This window comes from Hippopotamus amphibius, chromosome 2 (assembly GCF_030028045.1).
Source record: "Hippopotamus amphibius kiboko isolate mHipAmp2 chromosome 2, mHipAmp2.hap2, whole genome shotgun sequence".
NCBI lineage: Eukaryota > Metazoa > Chordata > Mammalia > Artiodactyla > Hippopotamidae > Hippopotamus > Hippopotamus amphibius.
The window spans coordinates 25,232,539-25,253,772 of record NC_080187.1 but is presented as its reverse complement, the minus strand read 5'-3'; the positions used below and the strand labels follow the sequence as shown (position 1 = coordinate 25,253,772).

At 38.5% G+C, this 21,234-nt stretch overlaps 1 protein-coding gene across 5 annotated transcripts in view; it reads left to right on the top strand.

Moving 5' to 3' along the window:
* The window catches only part of LOC130844230 (elongator complex protein 1), a 58,946-nt gene extending 37,722 nt beyond the window's left edge, over positions 1-21,224 (top strand). For 3 of the 5 annotated variants that reach the window (XM_057720496.1, XM_057720494.1, XM_057720495.1), the window contains exons 29-37: positions 369-430; positions 9,764-9,826; positions 10,211-10,271; positions 11,784-11,897; positions 12,407-12,518; positions 13,578-13,705; positions 14,090-14,244; positions 16,516-16,591; positions 19,485-21,224. In XM_057720496.1, coding sequence (XP_057576479.1) covers positions 369-430; positions 9,764-9,826; positions 10,211-10,271; positions 11,784-11,897; positions 12,407-12,518; positions 13,578-13,705; positions 14,090-14,244; positions 16,516-16,591; positions 19,485-19,552 — 839 coding nt within the window. In that variant the 3' untranslated portion in view covers positions 19,553-21,224. Of the gene's footprint in view, positions 1-368; positions 431-7,246; positions 7,368-9,763; positions 9,827-10,210; positions 10,272-11,783; positions 11,898-12,406; positions 12,519-13,577; positions 13,706-14,089; positions 14,245-16,515; positions 16,592-19,484 lie in introns of those variants that run through there. The other 2 variants (XR_009051218.1, XM_057720497.1) reach the window with 2 other exon arrangements.
* Positions 21,225-21,234: the final 10 nt, after the last annotated feature.

The following is a 21,234-nucleotide window of genomic DNA, read 5'->3' as shown; positions in this document are numbered from 1 at the left end:
CATGGTATCCCTGCCTGTATCTCTGAGAAATTCACAGGGTACATGGTTTGATGCACAGTAAAGACCTGTTAGTGAAGCATTTCACAGAAGAGTGCTTAACTCGCTTACCCAGTGCTTCACAAGTGTACTTGACCTCAGGATGGTTTCTCGCTCTTGCCTTTTATTATCCTTTTAACAGTCTTGGGGGACACGTTTGAAAATGCTATTTGAAAGCAGTTCATTTTGACTGTATAGTGTGTAGAGCTCAATCTCCAATTTGCAGGAGACCATTTTGGTTTAAAAAGTACCGCCAAAAGTGTTTCAACTTGCGCTTTGGTAATACTGTTCCTAGTAAGCCAACTATGGTCAAATGCTTATTGTCTTTGCAGGGAAGCTAGTGGAGCAGAGGAAGCACAGTGATGCAGCCACAGTTTTGGAACAGTACGCCCAGGTACCTCAGTTCCTCCCTTCTAAACCCCCTCACCCTCCACCCTCCACTCCCCAATCAACAAGCAAGGCCTTCCCAGTTGTGCCTTAGCCATCATGAAAATGAAAGGAACTGTGGGTATTTAGGAAATCCTGAGATATTTGTATTTCCCCTAAAGTTCTTCCGTCTTGCCTTCTTGACTTGGAAATCTAAATTCTAAATCTGTTTGTAAATAATTACAATTTCTGTGAGGTAGAATACCAAAGAACTCTACTATAATATGCACTAGTGGCTTGATCTTGGTAGAAAGAATAATTTAAATCTTAAGGTAGTTATGCTTTTTATATTAACTTGCCAAAGTAGAAAGTATGAGAAAAGACCATTGTAAACCAAAGTGATGGTGCTTTACACCCTTTGTCAGCTTTCAGTCCCATTCTCTCTGTTGGGAATGTCTATTTTATGTCAGGCAGCTTGATGGGTTCCAAGTTTCCAGCCGGTTTAAAGATTAGTACCTGTACCAGCTTTTGATAGAATTAAAGGATTTATTATGAAAGTAATAAAATTATGCACTGTCACGAACCACAGATTAACAGGACACAGGTACATAATCGACACCAGGGATTCCTGCCTTCTAGAGTTTTGGTTTGATGATAAATTGTTTACCACAGTTGTCACTAGTGGGCATATTTGCATAACAAGATTGTACTTTTAAAATACTTCATTGTCTGTCATGTATTAAGGGTGAGTGAATGTATAAAAACGGATGATTGAACCTGGTGTACCCCCCCCAAAAAATAAATAAATAAATAAATAAATAAATAAAAAGGGTGAGTGAAAGAAGATAACTAAAGTGTTACATCATTAGGTCCTGGAAAGCAAATATATTGGGTTGATTGAGCTGAGACCATTAAGATGTATCCCACCTAAGATGGTTAATTAAATGCATAAGATGCCTGCTTTTGATTTCTAACATTTCTTTTTGGTTCTTAGAATTTCCATGTCTCTGCTTACATTAAACCCATTTTTTTTTTTTTTTTAATTGACTGTGATGGGTCTTTTTTGCTGTGTGCAGGCTTTTTAGTTCCAGTGAGTGGGGGCTGCTCTTCATTGTGGTGCATGGGCTCCTCATTGCTGTGGCTTCTCTGGTTGCAGAGCACAGGCTCTAGGTGCGTGGGCTTCAGTAGTTGCAGCACATGGGCTCAATAGTTGTGGCTCACGGGCTCTAAAGCACAAGCTCAACAGTTGTGGTGCACGGGCTTAGTTGCTCTGAGGCATGTGGGATCTTCTTGGAACAGGGATCGAACCTGTGTCCCCTGCATTGGCAGGCAGTCTCTCAACCACTGCGCCACCTAGGAAGCCCTACCCATCTGTTCTTGCATGTTGTCTTTTTCCCATTAGCGGTGTTATGATATTTATTGTAGTTGTAAATTCCCAGCCTCATAATCTCAACATCCCTGCCATATCAGAGTCTGGTTCTGATGCTTGTTCTAACTGTTCAAACTTTTTTTATCCCTTTTGTGTGCCTTGTAATTTTTTTGTCAGAAGCCTAACATGATGTACTGGATAAAAGGAAAGTTGATAAATAGGTCTTTAGTGATATGGTGATGAGGCTGGGGATTGGGTAGAAGTGTTCTGTGTTCCTGTGATTAGGTCTCCGTCTTTAAGTGACCATGTGCTTCAACTGTGAGTGAAAGAAGGTAACTAAAATGTGATATCATTAGTGCTTCTCATTTTTTTTCACTCCTTAGGTAGGACAGAAAGGTTAGAGGGGGCTGGGAGTGGGGTATTTCTCTGCCCCCATATTAGTTAGGCCTTAATAAAACCCACTTTGATTAGGCTCTGCCAAAATCATTTCTCTTGAGACCAGGTCTTGTTAAGATCAGCATGCTTTGAGTGTATTTTCAAATATTTGCTTTTCAACTGCTTGAAGTACGTATTCACTGTGACAAGTTCTGGTAGGGCTCCTGGAGGTAACAACTCGCAAAAGTGTAGGAATCTCCCTGAGTATGGGCCCCTATAGAGTTTTTGACTCTTGGCCTTGTCTACAGTGAATGATATTGACTGGAGAAATTCAGTCTTTCACCCTTAATAGATGTGAGAACCTGGTAGGGCTGTTGTTGGAGTTCACAAACTATAGCCTGTGGGCCAAATCTAGCTCGCCACCTGTTTATTCCTAAGTATTTTATTTTGGGGGCTGCGATTTTGAAAGGTTTTTTTTTTTTTTTTTACATTCCCTTTCTGATATTTCATTGTTAGTGTAAAGAAATGCAACCGATTTCTGTATATTAATCTTGTATCTTGCTACCTTGCTGAATTTGTTTATCAGTTCTAGTAGTTTTTTTGTGTGGCATATTTAGGGTTTTCTATGAATAGGACCATCTGCATGTAATGACAGTTTTACCTCTTCCCTTCCAATTTTGATACCTCATTTCTTTTTCTTGTCTGATTGCTGTGGCTAGGACTTTGACTACTATGTTGAATAGAAGTGATGAGAGTGGGCATCTTTGTCTTGTTCCAGATTTTAGTGGGAAGGCTTTCCACTCTTCACCATTGAGTATTATATTGGCTGTGAGTTTGTCATAAATAGCTTTTATTATATTGAGATATGTTCCACTTTGGAAAGTTTTTATCATGAATGGATGTTGAATTTTATCCAATGCTTTTTCTACATCTTTTGAGTTGATCATGTGGTTTTTGTCTTGTTTTTTGTTAACGTGGTGTATCACATTGATTGATTTGAGTATGTGGAACCATCCATGGGAACTTGAGATGAATCCCATTTGGTCATGGTGTATGATATTTTTTATGTGTTGTTGGATTTGGTTTGCTAGTACTTTGTTGAGAATTTCTGCATCTATATTCATCAAAGGTATTGGCCTGAAATTTTCTTTTTTGGTGGTGTCTTTGTCCGGTTTTGGTATCAGGGTGATGGTAACTTCATAGAATGCCTTTGAGAGTGTTCCCTCCACTTCCATTTTTTTTTTTTTGGAAGAGCTTGAGAAGGATCAGTATAAGTTTTTCTTTGTATGTTTGGTAGAATTCACCTGTGAAGCCATCTGGTCCTGGACTTTCATTTGTAGGGAATTTTTTTATATTACAGATTCTGTTTCACCTCTAGTGATCAGTTTTTTCAAATTATCTATTTCTTGATTCCATTTTGGTGTGCTTTGTTTGTAGAAACTTGTCCATTTCTTCTAGGTTGTCGAATTTGTTGGCACATAATTGTTCATAGCATTCCCTTATGGTTTTTTTTATTTCTGTGTTACCAGTTGATGTTCCTCCTTTTTCATTTCTCATTTTGTTTATTGGGTTCTCTCTCTTTTCTTCTTGGTGAGCCTTGACAGAGGTTTGTCAATCTTGTTTACCCTTTAAAAGAACCAGTTCTATTGATTTTTTTTTCCTATTTTTTAAGTCTCTGCTTTATTTCCTCCCTGATTTTTATTATTTCCCTCCTTGTGCTGACTTCATGTTTTAGTTGTTCCTTTTGTAATTCTTTTAAGTAGTTGGTTAGGTTGTTTGAGATTAGTCCTGTTTTTTGAATAGGGCCTGTATCACTATGAACTTTCCTCTAAGAACTGGTTTTGCTGCATCCCATAGATTTTGCATGGTTGTATTTTCATTGTCATTTGTCTCAAGGTATTTTTTTTATTTCCTCTTTGATTTTATCATTGACCCATTTTTTTTTTTAGTAGCATGTTGTCTAGTCTCCATGTAATCATTTTTTGTCTCATTTCTTTTTCTTTGATTGATTTTTAGTTTCATGCCATTGTGGTCAGAAAAGATCCTTGAGATAATTTCTATACTCTGAAATTTGTTGAGGATTGTTTTGTGCCCTGGTATGTGGTCAGTCCTAAACAATGTTTCATGTGTATTTGAAAAGAATCTGCATTATGGTTTTTATTGGATGTAATGTTCTGAAAATATCAAGTCTAACTGTTCTTTTGTATCATTTAGGATCTCTATTGCCTTATTGATTTTCTTTCTAGAAGATCTGTCTATTGATGTGATGTGAAGTCTCCTAGTATTATTGTATTCCTGTCAGTTTCTCCCTTTATGTCTGTTAGTATTTGTTTTGTGTATTTGAGTGCTCCAAGAAAGCAACTCCCGCTTTCTTGTCATTTCTGTTTGCATGAAATATCTTTTTCCAGCCCTTTCAATCTGTGAGTCCTTTGCCCTAAAGTGGGTCTCTTGTAGGCAGCATATTGTAGGCTCTTGTTTTTTTTTTGTTCAGTCTGTCACTCTGCCTTTTGATTTGAGCATTTAGTCCATTGACATTTAAGGTAATTATTGATAGATATGTATTTATTGCCATTTTAACCTCGTTTTCCTGTTGATTTTATATTTCTTCTTTGTCCCTTTTTCTTTTTATCTTTTGTAGTTCGATGATTTTCTTTTGTATTATACTTACGTTCTCTTCTTTTTGGTCTTGTGAATCTATAGTATGTCTTTGATTAGTGGTTACCCCGTTTTTCATGTTAACCCCATCCTATATCTACTTGCCTTAGACTGGTAGTCCATACAAGCTCAAACACATCTAGGAAATGAAAAAAAAAAAAAATCTACATTTTCTTTAATCTTCTCCCCAACATTTTATTTTGATGTCCTCTTTTACATCTTCATGTTCATCCTTTTGCTGTTTTGTGGTTTTTATCACTTTCACAGAAAAAAAAAATTTTTTTTAAATCTCTGTACTGGCTTATTTAGATGATTTGCTTTCCAATTGTGATTTTCTCTTCCTTATAACTTATTTTCTGTTTAGAGAAGACCTTTCAATATTTTGTTTAGTATCGCTGTATTCTTTTAGTTTTTGCTTGTTTGAGAAATTCTTTCTCTCTCCTATTCTAAATGATAGTCTTGCTGGGTAGAATATCATAGGTTGCAGATTTTTCCCTTTTAGGACTTTGAATGTATCTTGCCCCCCTCCTTTCTGGCCTTGCAGTGTTCCTGTAGAGAAGTCAGCTGATAGCCTTATGGGGGTTCACTTGTAATTAACTCTTTGTTTTTCTCTTTGCTGCCTTTAGAATCCTCTCAAACTTTTGCTGTTAGTATTGTAGTATGTCTTGGTATAGGTCTATTTGGGCTTACCTCATTTGGGACCCTCTGTGTTTCCTGTACCTGGATATCTGTTTCCTTCTTTAGATTTGGGAAGTTTTCAGCCATAATTTCAAGTACATTTTCGATCCCCGTTTCTCTTTTCTCCCTTTCTGGAATCCCTATTATGCATAGATTGGCAGGCTTTATATTATCCCATAGGCCTCTTATATTACTTTCTTTTCTTTTTTTTTTCCCCCAAATTTGCCTTTTTGTCTGCTGTCCTGATTGGGTGATTTCCATTATTCTATCTTCCAGGTCACTTATTCATTCTTCTACATTATTTATTCTGCTCTTCATTGCCTTTAGTTCTGTTGTCATCTCAGCAAATGAGTTTTCTAATTTTTCTTGGTTACTCTTTATAGTTTCTAGTTCCTGTTTTTACAAACACTCTGCATTTCTGTTGATAACCTTTCTTAATTCCTTCAGTATTTTCATTATCTCCTTTTTGAAACTGATGTCTGTTTGACTGAAGAGGTCTGTTTCACTGTTCTTTCAGGGAAATTTTCTTGGTCTTTTAAATGTGAGTAGTTCCTCTGCTTCTTCATTTTACTTATATTTCTCTTATTCTGTGAGTTTAGAAGAAACAGTTATCTCGTGTGGTCTTGGAGGGCTATTTATATGTGGGACCATTCCTGTGTATCTTGTGTGGATTTAGTATTTTTGGTGCGAGGGCTGTTTTTAGTATTAATGCCTTGTAGCCTCTTTCCTCAGCGTGTGCTGCCTGTTATCCCCTTGATAGAGAGGGTGTGCAGATGCGGCAGCAGGTGCCTGGTCTTGGGGTTCTCAGTGGCAGTGGTGACTCGCGTGCACCCCTGGAGCATGTGACGGGAGTAGAGGTGCCTCATGACCACTGCTGGAGTCCGGGACAGCTGTGGTGGCAGCTCACAACTGCTTCTAAAGCCAGGGGGTGGCTGCAGCTCGTGACCACTTCTGGAGCTCGTGTAGGCAGTGTTCTGCCGCCTGAGAGCTTGTGCAGGGAAAAAGGCTGTAATGACAGGTCTCACCCTTCTCCTTGCGCACTGCCCACACAATGGCACCTGGCCTCTAAAGCAGCCCAGGCTTCCTCCGCATACACACTCAGGTGCGGTTGCGCCAGACTCTAGCCCCTTCAGGCTGTTTCCGTGCAGCCCACCCCAGTCCTCCCCCTGGGTCTGATCTCCGAAGCCTAAGCTTCCACAGGGAGCCCCTGCCTACACCGGTGTACATGCATCTCAGGCTGGGGAGTGCAGGGCGGTGACACTGTCTGTGCAGGTCTCTCTCTATTCTAGCTGCTGCAAACCAGTTGCTGCATTCTCCTCCCAGCTCCATCTGTCCCAGCTGATCTCCCTGTTCCCATGGTGCAAGAACCTTTCCTCTTTCACAGATTCCCCCCAAGGGCGCAGGTCCCCTTCAAATTCCTTTCTCACTTTTTTTTTTCCTTTGTCCTACCCAGTTACGTGGAGATTTTCTTGCTCTTTCAGAGGTCTGAGGTCTTCTGCCAGTGTTCACTAGATATTCTGTGAGAATCATTCCACATGTACGTGTATTTTCGGTGTATTTGTGGGACGGGGTGAACTTCACATTCTACTATTCCACCATCTTGATCACTTCTCTGCATTGACTTTTGAGTGTTAAACCAATCTTGCGTCCCTGAGTTAAACCCAAGTTGGTCATAATGTATGACCTATATTGATGGATTCAGTTTACTTGAGGCTTTTGTGTTTGTTCATGAGGAATATTGGTTTATAGTTTCCTTGTTATGTTCAGAATGTGTAAAGAACTCTTACAACTCAACAACAAAAGGACAAACAATTCAATTAAAAAATGGCCAAAAGACTTGAATAGATATTTCTCCAAAGATATACAGATGACCATTAAGCACATGAAGAGATGTTCAACATTGTTGTTTGTTAAGGAAATGCAAATTGAAACCGTGAGTTCTCACTTCATATCCACTAGAATTATTTTAATCAAATGAATGAAAAAAAAATAAGTGTTGTCAAAGATGTGGAGAAATAGGAACACTTGTATATCACTAGTGGGAATGTAAAATGGTGCAGCTTCTATGGAAAAGAATTTGGTTGTTCCTCAAAAAGTTTAGCATAGCATTACCATATAACTCAGCAATTCCACCTGTAAGTGTATACTCAAGAGAAATGGAAACATGTCCATGAAGAAACTTGTACATAAATGTTTACATTTATAGAGCATTATAATAGCCAAAAGGTAGAAACAACTCAAATATCCATCAATGACAGAGGAACAGATAAATAGTGATATATGTACACACGCATGGGAATATTATTCAATAATAAAAAAGAATGAAAAATTGATACATGCTGCAACTTAGATGAAACTTGAAAACATCATGCTGAGTGAAATAAAGTCAGATATAAAAGGGCAAATATTGTATGATTATTCTACTTATATGAGGTGCGTGGAGAAGTCAAATCACAGAGACAGAAAGAATGATGTTGCTAGAGGCTGGGGGTAGCAGAACAAGGGGATTTATTGTTTAATGGATATAGAATTTCAGTTTTGCAAGATAAAAAAAGTTTTTGAAGATGGATAGTGGTGGTGGTTTCACAACAGTATGAATTTGCTTAATGCCACTGAACTGTACACTATAAATGGTTAAAAGAGTAAATTTTATGTTAAATTTTACTACAATCAAAAAAATAAATGAAGGGGAAAGAAAGGAACAAAGAACTGATACATGGTATTGATACACCTTGGATGAATCTTAAAAACATATGCTACGTGAAAGAAGTGAGACACAAAAAGTCACCCATTGTATGGTTGCTTTTATATAATACATCCAGACTAGGAAAATCCAGAGAGACAGAAAGCAGGTTAGAAGCTACCGGGGGTGAGAGGAACAGGAAATAAGGAGGGATTGGATAATGGATATGGAGTGTTTTTACGTGATGATAAAAAATTTTCGAAAGTAGGGAGAGCTTGTGGTTACCAACATTGTGATGTAGTAAACACCATCAAATTATACACTTTAAAATTATTCATTGTTTGTTATGTGAATTTTATCTCAACACACACACACACATTCACACACTGCTGGTCAAGCAGAACACATTCTGTGTTTCTTTGGGACATGTGGTATAGGCCTGCAATGATCCTTTGGGGTCTGGGAAGAAAATGTTTATTTAATATTTTTAATTAAAAATAACTTATGTAAAGTAGTATATATGTATTATAAATTGTTTAAAATGCTGAAAGTAAATACAAGAAAATAAAAACATCTCATTCCTACCACTCAGGTTGCTATTATTAGTACCTCCTATTTCTTTCTAGATTTTTCTCTCCTCTCTCTTCCCCACCCCCTCTCTACACACACCCTCCCATACATATTTTTAATTAAAATGAAATTATGCTGTTTGTTCTGTTTGTAAATTTGCTTTGTTTGGTTATTGACCTTCATCTCTCTATGCTGACATAATTTATTTAATAATTAAAATTTAAATTCCCTCAATATTTCAAAATTGTTTACAGTAGATTGATGCCAAATTAGGTTCCAGTCTAGGGCCATGTGTTGCATTTCATTATCTTATGTCCTTTAAATCCCTTTTAATCTAATGTATACATCCCCCTTTTTATGACAAAGATTACTTGAAGAAACCCAGCCAGTTGTCTCATATATTTCATCTTTTAAAAATGTGTTTTGTTTTACACGCTTTTTAAGTGCATTAAGTAATTCTGTATTGGGGTACATCATGAGAAGTTTCTAGTGGTATAAGCATCACAGATAGTTAAAGACTGCAGCGTATGCAGGTGTTTATTGCACTCATGTTTATTACACTCATTTTTCATTTTTTTGTAGGTTTGAAGTTCAAAATAAAAAGAAAAAACATTAAAAGACAAAAAAAAGGTTTAGAAGATTACTATTCTAGCCTACGATTTTTTCAAAGTGTGGACTTGTTAAATCAGGAGCCCACTTAAACCTCCTGAATCAGATTTGGAGGTGCAGCTGGGGAAATGGGCATTTCTAACAGTCTCTCTCGTGGTTTTGATGCTCAGGGATATAGAGAGATGATGCTTACCTTGTGTTTCGTGATCATTTCCAGAACTGACACCCCTCCTTTGTCTTTTGCATCAATATTTATCGAGCATGCAGTCTAGGCCAGACACCATGCTAAGAACTGGCATTGTGAGCTATAGGCTGGAAAGGGAGATGGAGGCAGCTCTGTGGGCAGTTTTGTAGTTTGTTATGGTGGCATCTGACACGCTTGCTCCTCTAGCCTGTTATCTTCCTTGATGTTCCCTTGTCAGGATTATGAGGAAGCTGTGCTCTTGCTGTTAGAAGGAGGTGCCTGGGAAGAAGCTCTGAGACTGGTAAGAGAACTTCAGAACTCCTCCCTGCGTGAAGCGCTAAGCAGAGTGAGAGCCTGCACAGGGGAGACAGTGTCAGCTGGAGTCCCTTGTCTTCTGCGGCTGCTGAAATTCCGTAGAAATAGTTTAGGTTCCTGGTCTAGGGATAAGCAGTGATTTTTAAAGCATTTAAAAAACTTATTCTTGATGTTTGGAATTAGTCCTCTAAATGTGAAATATTACTATTTTTTACTGAAATGAATTGAGTTTTCATTGGCTGCCTCATAGGAGGCCTTCTCCTCTGAAAGATATCCTGGTCACCTCTGAAACTGATCCATTTCCAAGTATCTTAACTTTCCAGGATCTTCAAGTTTTCCTGCCTAAAAGTATTATTATTTTTCCTTTCAGGTACACAAATACAACAGACCAGATATTATAGAAACCAACATAAAGCCTTCCATTTTAGAAGGTGAGGGTTACGTTTTAGATAGAATTCTTGATTTGGAAGTACAGAGATAGGGAAGAGATGGGAGAGTACTGCCTTTGCTGTTACATCCTTTAATCACATCAGTGATGAAAGGACTCATTATATCGAGTCAATCAGTTCTCCATTGAGTGCGACGTTTAATTCTGACCAGCGTTTTTAAATATGCTAAGCTGTTAAAAACAGTAACACATAAAATATTTGCATGTTAAAAACCTGTGATAAGATACAATTAAGAATCTTTGTATTTGGGAATAGTTGGTAAACTTGAATATGAACTGTATATTGGATAATACTGCATCAAATGGTTAATTTCCTGCACTTAATAATTGTATTGTGGTTATATAGATAATATGCTGATTCTTAAGAGAGAGAATTATCATATCTGCAACTTCCTCTCAGAGTTCCACAAAAATAAGTGTGTATGTGTGTAGAGAGAAACGGAGGAAGGCAAAAATATGGCAAAATGTTAATAATTGAAAAATTTAAGTAAAGGGTATATGTACATACATTGAATTATTGCAACTTTTATGTAGGTTTGAAACTTTTTCAAAATGAAACCTTCAAAATAAAAAGAAGGGACCTCCCTGGCAGTCAGTGGTTAAGACTCCACTGGAGGCGGCATGGGTTCAATCCCTGGTTGGGGTACTAAGATTCTGCATGCCGTGTGGTGCGCCAAAAAATAAATAATAATAATAAAAATAAAAAGAAGAACCTTTGCAGACGGTTCCTTGATAACAGACGAGTGTTAAAAATCATTTCTACAATACTCTGGTGTTCACTGTAATCCCTTAAAAGCAAAGTGAAAAAGAAGGACATCAGTTTGACTTATAAAAATCCTTGAGAGTAGAGGTTGATTTTAAGCTCCACACAGTCTGCCCTGTAAGTAATGTCTAGCCCTGCTGACATTGACATGTATTCACACTCTTACCCTGCCTCTCTCTGCTACCCTGTCCTACTTAAAACTGGGAGGACTCTTTCTGTACCATTCACTGTAGTGTACTCCTGAATACTAGAAGCATCCTTCCTGGCCCCAGAACAATCCATCTAGCCCATTCTTACTTGGATTTTTCTCCACTGATGAGCACCTAGAAAAATGCTGACAGTTCATCTGCAAAGACCTAATACTTGTATGTTTAGGAAGCATTTCCGTGACTTTCCTCCTATTTTTGTTAACAGCTTCCTGTGCACTCCTTTTATTTACCAGTCCTCTCTTGGGTTAGATACCAAGTCTCTGTTCAGGTGATTTTTATGAGTTTAGTGGTAGAGCGTCTTCTAGGATGTTGCTGATGAACTTTAAGATCTGGAATCTCAATCTCTAGTTCAGTCTCCTAAAGCAATGTTGGTTAGTTCTCATTAAAGAAAAGAAATCTTTGCTTGAAAAACTTGGTAACTTGTTTTCTTTTTGTTAAGCTCCAACTCCCTCACTAAGCCCCCACTGTGGTTTTTTCTCTTTGCTTAAACATGCTCAAATTATTTTTCAATCTGCATCCTCAGCCCAGAAAAATTATATGGCATTTCTGGAGTCTCAGACAGTCACATTCAATCGCCATAAAAAACGTCTGTTGGTGGTGCGAGAGCTCAAGGAGCAAGCACAGCAGGTGACTCTGGGTGAGTGCCTGCCTGAACACAGTGAAGCCTCTGGGGTGGTGAGGGGGCAACATCACCCTTCGTTTTAGCTGCTTATTGTGCCTCCTGCAATGTGATTACTGTACCAAGTAGAAGTCTGAGGCCTCTGTGAAGGGTCTGTGTATGTCTTTGTGGTGGGTATTAGGAGAGCCTGAGGGCAGGACCAAGCATTAATGGGAAGGGCTCTGTCAGACGTTCCCCCCACACCCCAACCACAACAGCTGACTACTGTATTTACAGAATGAATCTCATTTCCACAAGTTCCTGTGCTTTAAAAAAAATTAAAAAAAATAAAAATAAAAAAATAAAGTTTGGTAAAGTACTAGTTTATAGTAATAAAATTATTTACTATTTCATTTTGAGGTCAACTTTGTCCTAGTTTTCATTCATCCTTAGATGTGACCTGGTTAACTATAGTCCACTTACCCCACTGATGGTAAAACCCTCATTTGCGGGGAGTTTTCATTCTGTGTCTGGTTCTTCTTTTCTAGATGATGAGGCACCCCATGGTCGAGAGGCAGATCTCTTCTCTGAAACTAGCAGCATCATGAGTGGCAGTGACATGAGTGGCAAATATTCCCATAGTAACTCCAGGATATCAGCGTATGTACCATGTTTGTTAAGCACATTGATTATGCCCTGTGTATATGGAGAAAGTACAAGTACATAGGTCAGTTTTCACCAGGACAGTGCAGCAGGAGGGGGAGAATGTTCTTCAAGGCCCTGTGGAAGTTGTGCAAGGACCTTCCCAGCTCACCTAAGAGGTTAGACTCAGCTTTGACATGTTTTCTGCTGCAGCTTCACAGCCTATGTGTTTGCCCATTGCCCACGTGACACTTACACTGGCTACTCAGTTTATATATAACACCTGATTTTATGCATTTACTAAACAGTAAGTGGCTATATAGGCACCGCAAAAATAGATTATAAAGAAAAAAATCTCATGCTTCTTTCAATTCAAAATTCAGTTGGTCAGAAGTATTTATTAAGCTACTTGTAGTGCATGTTACCAAAACCTTTTAAGGAGATATAAGAGCTTGTAGTCTTGTTTGGGAAACATAAAACAATGCAAGATTATATATTTAAACCAAATCCCGCTTTAGGAATTCAGAATGGAGATCAGTGAGGTTGTCTGGGGGCAATCACAAACTTCAAGAAAGCCGCCTAGAACTGGGCTTTTAAGAGTTGGGGTGAAAGTCCCAGACAAAAAACAAAGGGCATAAAGACCTCTGAGGCAGGAAAGAATGTGGGATTCATAGACATTTTATGATATTCAAATTCCAATCTGTTATGTCTATATCTTCTTACTTAAATTTAATTTTGTTGCCTTTAAATGTATTTGGTTTTCAGTACAAAATTGAAGCCAGGTGTTCTTCTTTTCATTGTTCCAGCTCTTATTATCAAATGTAATCTCATTTTATTCTGTATTTTAATCAAAACTTCAAGGCCAGGCATCACTTTTTAGGGTTTTCTTTATTCCTGCCTTCTGTCTCCCAATTTAATTTTACATATCATTTTAACACCTTCACCATTTTCCCTGAAATACAAATACCATCTGTATATACTCTGGTTTCCCAGGAAGTTGGTGGCCAATAGTTACATTCATTTTAATCTGTTCAGCACAAGGAGAGCCCCCTTTTAAACATCTCTAATTTCTAACAGGCGATCATCTAAGAATCGACGCAAAGCAGAACGGAAGAAGCACAGCCTCAAGGAAGGGAGTCCACTGGAAGATCTGGCCCTTTTGGAGGCATTGAGTGAAGTGGTGCAGGGCACTGAAAAATTGAAAGGTATATTCTCAATACTGATGATTCTTGCCCACAGAAAACATAATAAATGCATCACTTCAGGGCGCATTCCTAAAACAAACCTTCTCAGCCAGTAGCCAAGAGGTCTTCCTCATTGGCATCCCCCTCCCTGAGCTGTGAGAGACTGTCACTGAAACCGGGACAAGGATGGAGGAGACACTGCTTTCCTGCTTGGGCTCCAAGTGTGTTTGTTTTCTTTTTGTAGTATGTATGTTGAATTATTCCAGCTTTTGGGGAGAAAGAAGAAAATGTGGGATATATTGTAGTATGATATTAGATATCTTTTGCTTGGGAAAGAAACTCTGCTAGGATTCTGGCAATGGAACTGGTGATACAACTTACCACTCTCAAATTTTTTCTCTCTAGATGAAATATACCATATTTTAAAGATGCTCTTTCTCTTTGAGTTTGATGAGCAAGGACGGGAATTACAGAAGGCCTTTGAAGATACTCTACAGCTGATGGAAAGGTCACTTCCAGAAATTTGGACTCTCACCCCCCAGCAGAGTTCAGCTACACCTGTAAGTTTTCCTCAAAGACAGAATATGTGGTGGTGGTGGTGGTTTTTTTAATTACTTTGACAGGTTATTATTCACACAATCTCTTAATGTGAAAGCAAAAGACTTTCCTGTTCTTAAAACATACTATACCATAGTTACATTACCTTCGGCTTATGTTTAAGCTGTCAGTAAGAAGATTTTATGTTTGACTGTATAGTTCATAGTACACTTTGGCCTAGGTTAAGTTTGCTTTTATTTCTCCTTTCTGCATGAAACTGCTGTCATGGAGGAGATGGGAAAGTCAGATGCTTGCCCCTGACCTTCAGTGAGATTGGTAAGGGTAGGGGGCAAGCTAGGACCAGAATTGGCTTCTCACTTCTCTGTTCAGACTTATGGATGGGATCTGAGTTCTTTAAAGGAAGCCCAGACACTTGCTTTTCCTCTTGTTTTATGATAAATTGGACTTGTCACTTACATGTTGTTATCACAAGCTTGCTGATTATGTTAAAGCTGTTTGTATCCCATCAAGAATTCTAATGTATTGTCATCTGTTTATTGTGTATATCTGCTCAGTCTCTTACACCTCAGGCCTATTGTTCAAAGTTTCGATTTTGATTCAGAAAGACTCATGTATCAGTCAGGGTCCAATTAGAAAAACAAAAACCACAGCTGTTATTTTATCAGAGAGAGTTTAATACCTGGAACTGGTTAACCAAGCACTAGAGGACTGAAAAGGCAGAAGGGGAGCACAGAGGAGGAACACTGAGATGGTAACTGGGGGCAGCAGCTCCTACTCCCAAGGCTGAAGGAACAGAAGGAAGGGTTTGGATTCTTAGAATTGAGACGCTTGGAGGTGAGGCCCCTGCAGAGCTGATTCTTGAACCTCTAAGAAGGGGTGGCAGCCAGCTGGTGCTGATACTTCTGAGGGGGCAGGATGAGGCGGGTTCGAAGTGTACAGAAATAAACAGAATCTGGAACAACAGCTGCTGCAGGTATAGAGCTACTGTTGAGTGAAAGCAAGCGAACGAAGGAACAAATTCCTTCTTCCTCCAACCAGCTTGCCCTGTCCCTCTGGTGTCTGCTGTTGGGGGAGCATCACCGCTGACGATAGAGGGGTGTTTTCTCGGGACCCCAGTCCCAGCATCACGAACAGTGTATAGAAGGGTGGGTTTGGAGCTGAGAGAGAGGCTGGAAATCAGCTCATAAACTTATGAAACACACAAGCTTACTGGGTCTCGATTTCCTCAGTTATAAATGGGGCTTATACTCCCCTGTATATGTCACTGAATCTTTTGAAGTTTAGATGAGAGGGTAGATATAAGAGCATTTTCCAAACCATAAAAAAAAAGCAACTGAGAATTAGTCCCCCATAAATACTTGAATTTACTATAATAGGTATTTCCTAGAAGAACTGTGATCACCTTCAAAACTAGTGGTTTCATAGCAAACAATTTATAATGCCTCCCCACACCCTCCCTTACCCTCTTCTATTCAGATCATGTTAATGTCTAAGATTCCACCTTATGAGCCTTCTAGGGAGAATGACCTGGAAAATTGTTTTTGCTTTGGTTGGTAAAGCATGGTAATGTCATATATGCAGGATACCACATGGTATAGTCATGTGGCAGTGCTCTGAGCACGTGACATCACTGCTGACAGTGTGCCAGGAGGGAACACACAGACCTGAGTGAAGGCGAGGTGGAGGGCCTGGCGAGTGCCTGCTGAGGCTCGTGCAGGCGTGGAATTCCTGCAAAGTCTCTTGTTTTACCATAAACACGTGTGTAGAGTTTGCATTCTCCTTCATGATATGCACATAATTGTTTTAATGTAAAAAATCTCACAAATCATTGAGTACAATCTGATGCTGTGTGTATTCTATAACCTCTTATTATAACCCCAGAGTATGGCTCACTTATTTGGAAAGGACCAGGCATATGTCATTGAGATTTTCTTTTTCTGTTTTTCCCCCATCATTATCTTGTTCTTCTGGTAGACACAAGATGTAGAGGTCTGAATTGAGACTGGAGATACTGGCTAATTAAATTCACATGTGTTTGATACTGTAATGAAAAAGAGGGCTTCCTAGGTGGCGCAGTGGTTAAGAATCCGCCTGCCAATGCAGAGGTCACGGGTTCGATCCCAGCTCCAGGAAGATCCCACATGCCGCGGAGCAACTAAGCCCATGTGCCAAAAAAGAAAAGAAAAAGAAAGGCTATTTATTGTTGGTAGAGATTTGGTATTTGCAGTCATCAAAAATATAATCTTTGCTGATTCAGTCTACTTTCTTCTTAGGTGCTAGGTCCCAATTCTACTGCAAATAGTATCATGGCCTCTTATCAACAACAGAAAACTTCTGTTCCTGTTCCTGGTTGGTATTTTTTCTCTCTCTAAATTATTACAGTACTAAGCAGAAGAAATATCATTTTGTAAGTGCTGAAAAGGTCAGTAATATAAGGAGAGATTGGGGAGTCACTACAATTTTCCCTCAGTTCTAAGACTCTTATCTTTAGTAAAAATCAGTTTAATGCCTTTAGTGTTGGGGGGGGGGGTGTAAGAAATCCAACATGACATTACATGCATAATTTTAAAAAAATTGTTCCGACATACACACTTGTCAGTGCAGTGGCATATACTCGTCCACACAGGCACATTACAGTTGAAGTTAGAATCTAAGCAGTCTAATTTGCATGCACATTTTCAGGATTCATCTGAATCATCATTTTTGGCTATTGGCAGATTTACATTGTGTCTTGGGGACATTTTCATATTCTTTGCTTATGAGCTGGACCTTTTTAGTCATCCTTAGGATTGACAGTATAATTTGAAAACAAATCTAAAGAACATTAGCATTTCATCTGCATTTCCTATTGAACTATACCTAAAATGTTTTATTTGTCAGGGGAGATGATTTCCATCAATTAGGTCACATATTCCTCAAAGTTAAAAGCCTTAAAGGCTTTCTTTTAAAAGCTGGTTAAAAAACTTTTGACAGATCAATTTGGTGCCAGAGTATTTGCCCTTCACGTGGATCAATCAAGCATAGCAGCTTCTTTCTAGCTTTGAAAACATGGAGATTTTTACAGCTGCTGTCTGCATTTCTGGCCTGTGACAGGCAACCTTCTGAAATTTTTTTCATTTAAATGCTATACTGTGAGAGCATTTTGATGACATTTGAAGTAGCCTTTGTGGGAGCCATGACAAGTTCAACTTTCATGGCTTATGTTGCTACCAGGAATAAATCCACCCCCTTCCATTCCAGCTAAGCTCATCTGTCCAGACAGTTAACTGCTGTATCCCCTAGATATAGGGATCCCCTTCTTCCTGGAGGCTGGCAAGCTGCCTCTGGTATCAGTCCCAAAATGTACACCTATTTCTGAGACGCTAACAGTTCATCTCAGACCAGAGGCTGTTGGGTAATTGTTTAGTTTGTAATGTGTCTAATCCAGTTGTGATTTCTGTCCCCCATTTTCCTCATGGCTGGCATGATGCTGACCTTCTGGTCAAGTCCAGCTGCACCTTTCCCTAGGGGGGTCTAGTTGGCTTTATCGAAGAGCACTTCCATTTCCGAGCTGAGCCTTGAAGACTTTAAAATTTTGAGGCTCCTCATTTTCAGCGTATTTATTATCAGTGTCTGTGTGTAGGAACGCTGGTGTAGCTTGTGTAGGAAGGGAGAAGTTCTCAGAATCCAAAAAGAGGCAGATGAGCTACTCACAAAATCCGTTCTGCTCAGATATTCCTCACCTGTCCCTTCCCAGCTAACAGTAGTAGGGGGTCAGTGACTTGATGGGGCATTTTCTGATTATTTCATGTTAAGATGCAATATAGTACCATGCAAGTTGACTGCAAGTCTTGTAAAAATGTAATCCATTTCATAAAATGGATTAATGTTTTATCAGAGTAGTGCTTAAATCATAGCTGAATTGGACTTGTTACAATTGATAACAAAATTGCTCGAAATGAGTAATGATTTGACTATCAAAGGATTAAGAGAAGTCCTTGGAAAAATTGATAAAGCCCTCAAAGTATTTTTGTTAAATGACTCTTTGTGCTATGAATTCTAACATGGAAATGTGAAAGATGCCATGTCCTGTTGTTATACAGTCTGTCAGAATAATTTCTTTCCTTCCAGTAAGTCAATATTTGGTATTTATTTTTACTTAAGTCTAAGAATCAAATATAATTGTAGTTATACCTAATTTTAAAAAATAAGATACATTATTTTCATTACATTACTTTTTAAAAAAAAAGATGAAGTCTCATTCAAAGTTTAGTCACTGTTTAACATGAAATTATGGGGCTTGTTGACAATGAGTTTAAGGAGCGTTTTCCAATATCGTAAATAAGCAAATCCTTTTGCAATCTTTTTGTCTGTATAGATTTTTGTTTGGGGATGTAAAGAGTAGTAATTGTATGTGAAATTATAAAACTGATATGACTAGTAGAGAAAATCTGGACTGTACAGAAAAGTATGGTAACGAAAGTTAAGATTTAATAACTTCAAATCATACGTGTGTACAATGAAAATCATGTTTTTAAAACATTTTATTTTGAATGTTTTTCTCACATTTTAAAATATTCTTGTAGATAATTTTTTATGTCTGTATGGGTCATATATACAGATGTACCATAAATAGTACTGAGAAAGAACATCTTTATACATACATGTTTTCTCATGTCTCTACTTCCTGTATATGATTCCTGCTTAAATAAGAAACTCCATAAATCTAACTGAAAGAGGGCCTGGAAGTTTTATCTAACAGTGACAAATTTCCCCCAGCCATCGCCCACCTCTTCCAATTATTTTTTTTTTATTGATCAGTGTGTTTGCAGAAATTTTTATCGTATTTTCTGCCCATTAGCCTTACTTCCAAATACATGCCACCACTTTTTTTACTCTTATAATTGAGGTAAATTTTACATATAGTTTGATGAAATTTAATACATGTATACGGCCTTGTAACCACCACCCCCTCCCATTTGAAATATAGAACATTCTTCCACTTTGAATCACTCAGTGGGCGTTTTTTCTTCAACCCTCCCACGTGCCTAAAGTTGAAGTGGAATTCCTTTTCTTGGGGCAGGGCCTCCAGGCTGTTTGCTCTGGCCGGGGAGGTTGTTAGGGTAACAGAAACATGAACTCTGGTTCTGAAGGTCTTGTAGGTACAAAGGCCAGTTGCCCAATTTTAGCTTAGAGTTACTGCCTCAGCTCCCACCAAGAAGAAAGAGTGTGTCTATCACAGTTTCCCTCTCCTTTCTTTCAGATGCTGAGCTTTTCATACCACCAAAGATCAACAGGAGAACCCAGTGGAAACTGAGCCTTCTAGAGTGACTCTGACCCCAGTTAGGAGGGCTCTGGCAGGGAAGACTGTTTTCCTTCCGCTCCTCACTCCTCAAGGCCTGGCTGTTGGGAACTGGGAAGAGTGAGGCCATCTACCTTAGCATTGCGGAGAGCTGCTCTGCAGCAGACACTGATTTATTCTGCATATAACTGTAATCATTAAGCAAGACTTTAAGCTTTAACCCACATAGCACCATTTTGTAAAAATTACTCTTTTATTTATTGCTGATTGAGAGCATATTTCTGGCATTTATTGTAATCAGGACATTGGCTTTCATTCACAGAAACAGGTCTGAATCATACTGGGACTGTAGACAAATCACAGAATTGACTTGTGCCTCCGTTAATTGGGAATAATGTTTTGTGGCTTCTACCTCAAGTGTGAAGAAAAGTAAAATAATGTTTTCAACTTGTTTTATGTTCCTTGGGGAAAGCATTATATATAAACCACATGGCCATTAGTGCTTGCAACAATAGGTCAGATTTAATCATTTAAATGACTTCTTCACCTTGAACTATGAAAAGCAAAATCTATCCTTTAATATTCTAAGCTTTCCTATGCTGACTGGTTATTCTGTAGTATCTTAACCAGGTCATGTGCCTGCAGTTATAGCTGGTTTGAGCCTCCTATCACTAGTGTCCACAGGGACTATTTTTACTGCCTGTGAACATTCTGCTAGAGTTAGCAGTGTCAGAGCTGGAACAGACTAGCGTTTCTGAAACAGTATCCTGCATGTTTGGGATGGCGAGCTGTGTGCATGGTAGCCATGCACAGTTGTAAGTTACTCCTTTTTGGCCAGATATTGCTTCTTTTAACATAATGTTTTTGTCAGTATCTAGGCCACTTTATTTTTCTTTATGGTGCTTAGTTGACCTCTGTCTTTTAGTTATTTTCTTTGGAAGAAATGAGAATGTTATTTCTTTTTGGTGAGTCTAGAAAAAATCTCAGTTCATTTTGACAGGTTTTGTGTCTGACTCTTGGGTAAGGTTAACGACCTCTTTCATGCTTTTAATACCAGAACTAGATCTTTATTACTCTATGTAAACTAACAGAAAGTCAGAGTATAGATATATCCAGAATTGTGTAACTAAGGAAGGCTTTCCCTAATATAGCAAAATGTAAACTGCAGAATCAAGGTGTGCTCACTGTATAACTTTTCTGTGTGTCTGAAATTTTTTACAAAATAATAGAAAAAGAGGAAGATCTACAGTTAAGCGCCCAACATTGAAAGGCTGCAAGTGCTTTGTGACTGTTCTTTGGTGTGGATTAATGAACATGGTAACTTACATGACATTTTAATATATCACAGCGCTCTTGCTACGGATGTTAGTAAAGGGACCCAGGCTGATGGGTTGGAAATAGAAGTAAATGTGTTGATATTGGTGTGACTTTGCATGGATGTTCACTTTCCTGGAACTAATGTACTAAAGCGGCAACAAAATTTGTGTGAATACAAATGACTATCAATTACTTTCTCATCTAAGATTTTTATTCACTTGGAGAAGTAGCAGATGGGAACAGGCCTTCCAAATTGAAGGCAAAGTCAAGGGCGAATTCCTGGGGGAAGATGCTGTGTATGGGCAAAGGAGAAACTCCTGGGAGTAATGAATGCTTAATTTGGGGGAAAGATTCTGTGAAGTTCTAGAGAAGAGTATATAAATCTTCTCTCAGT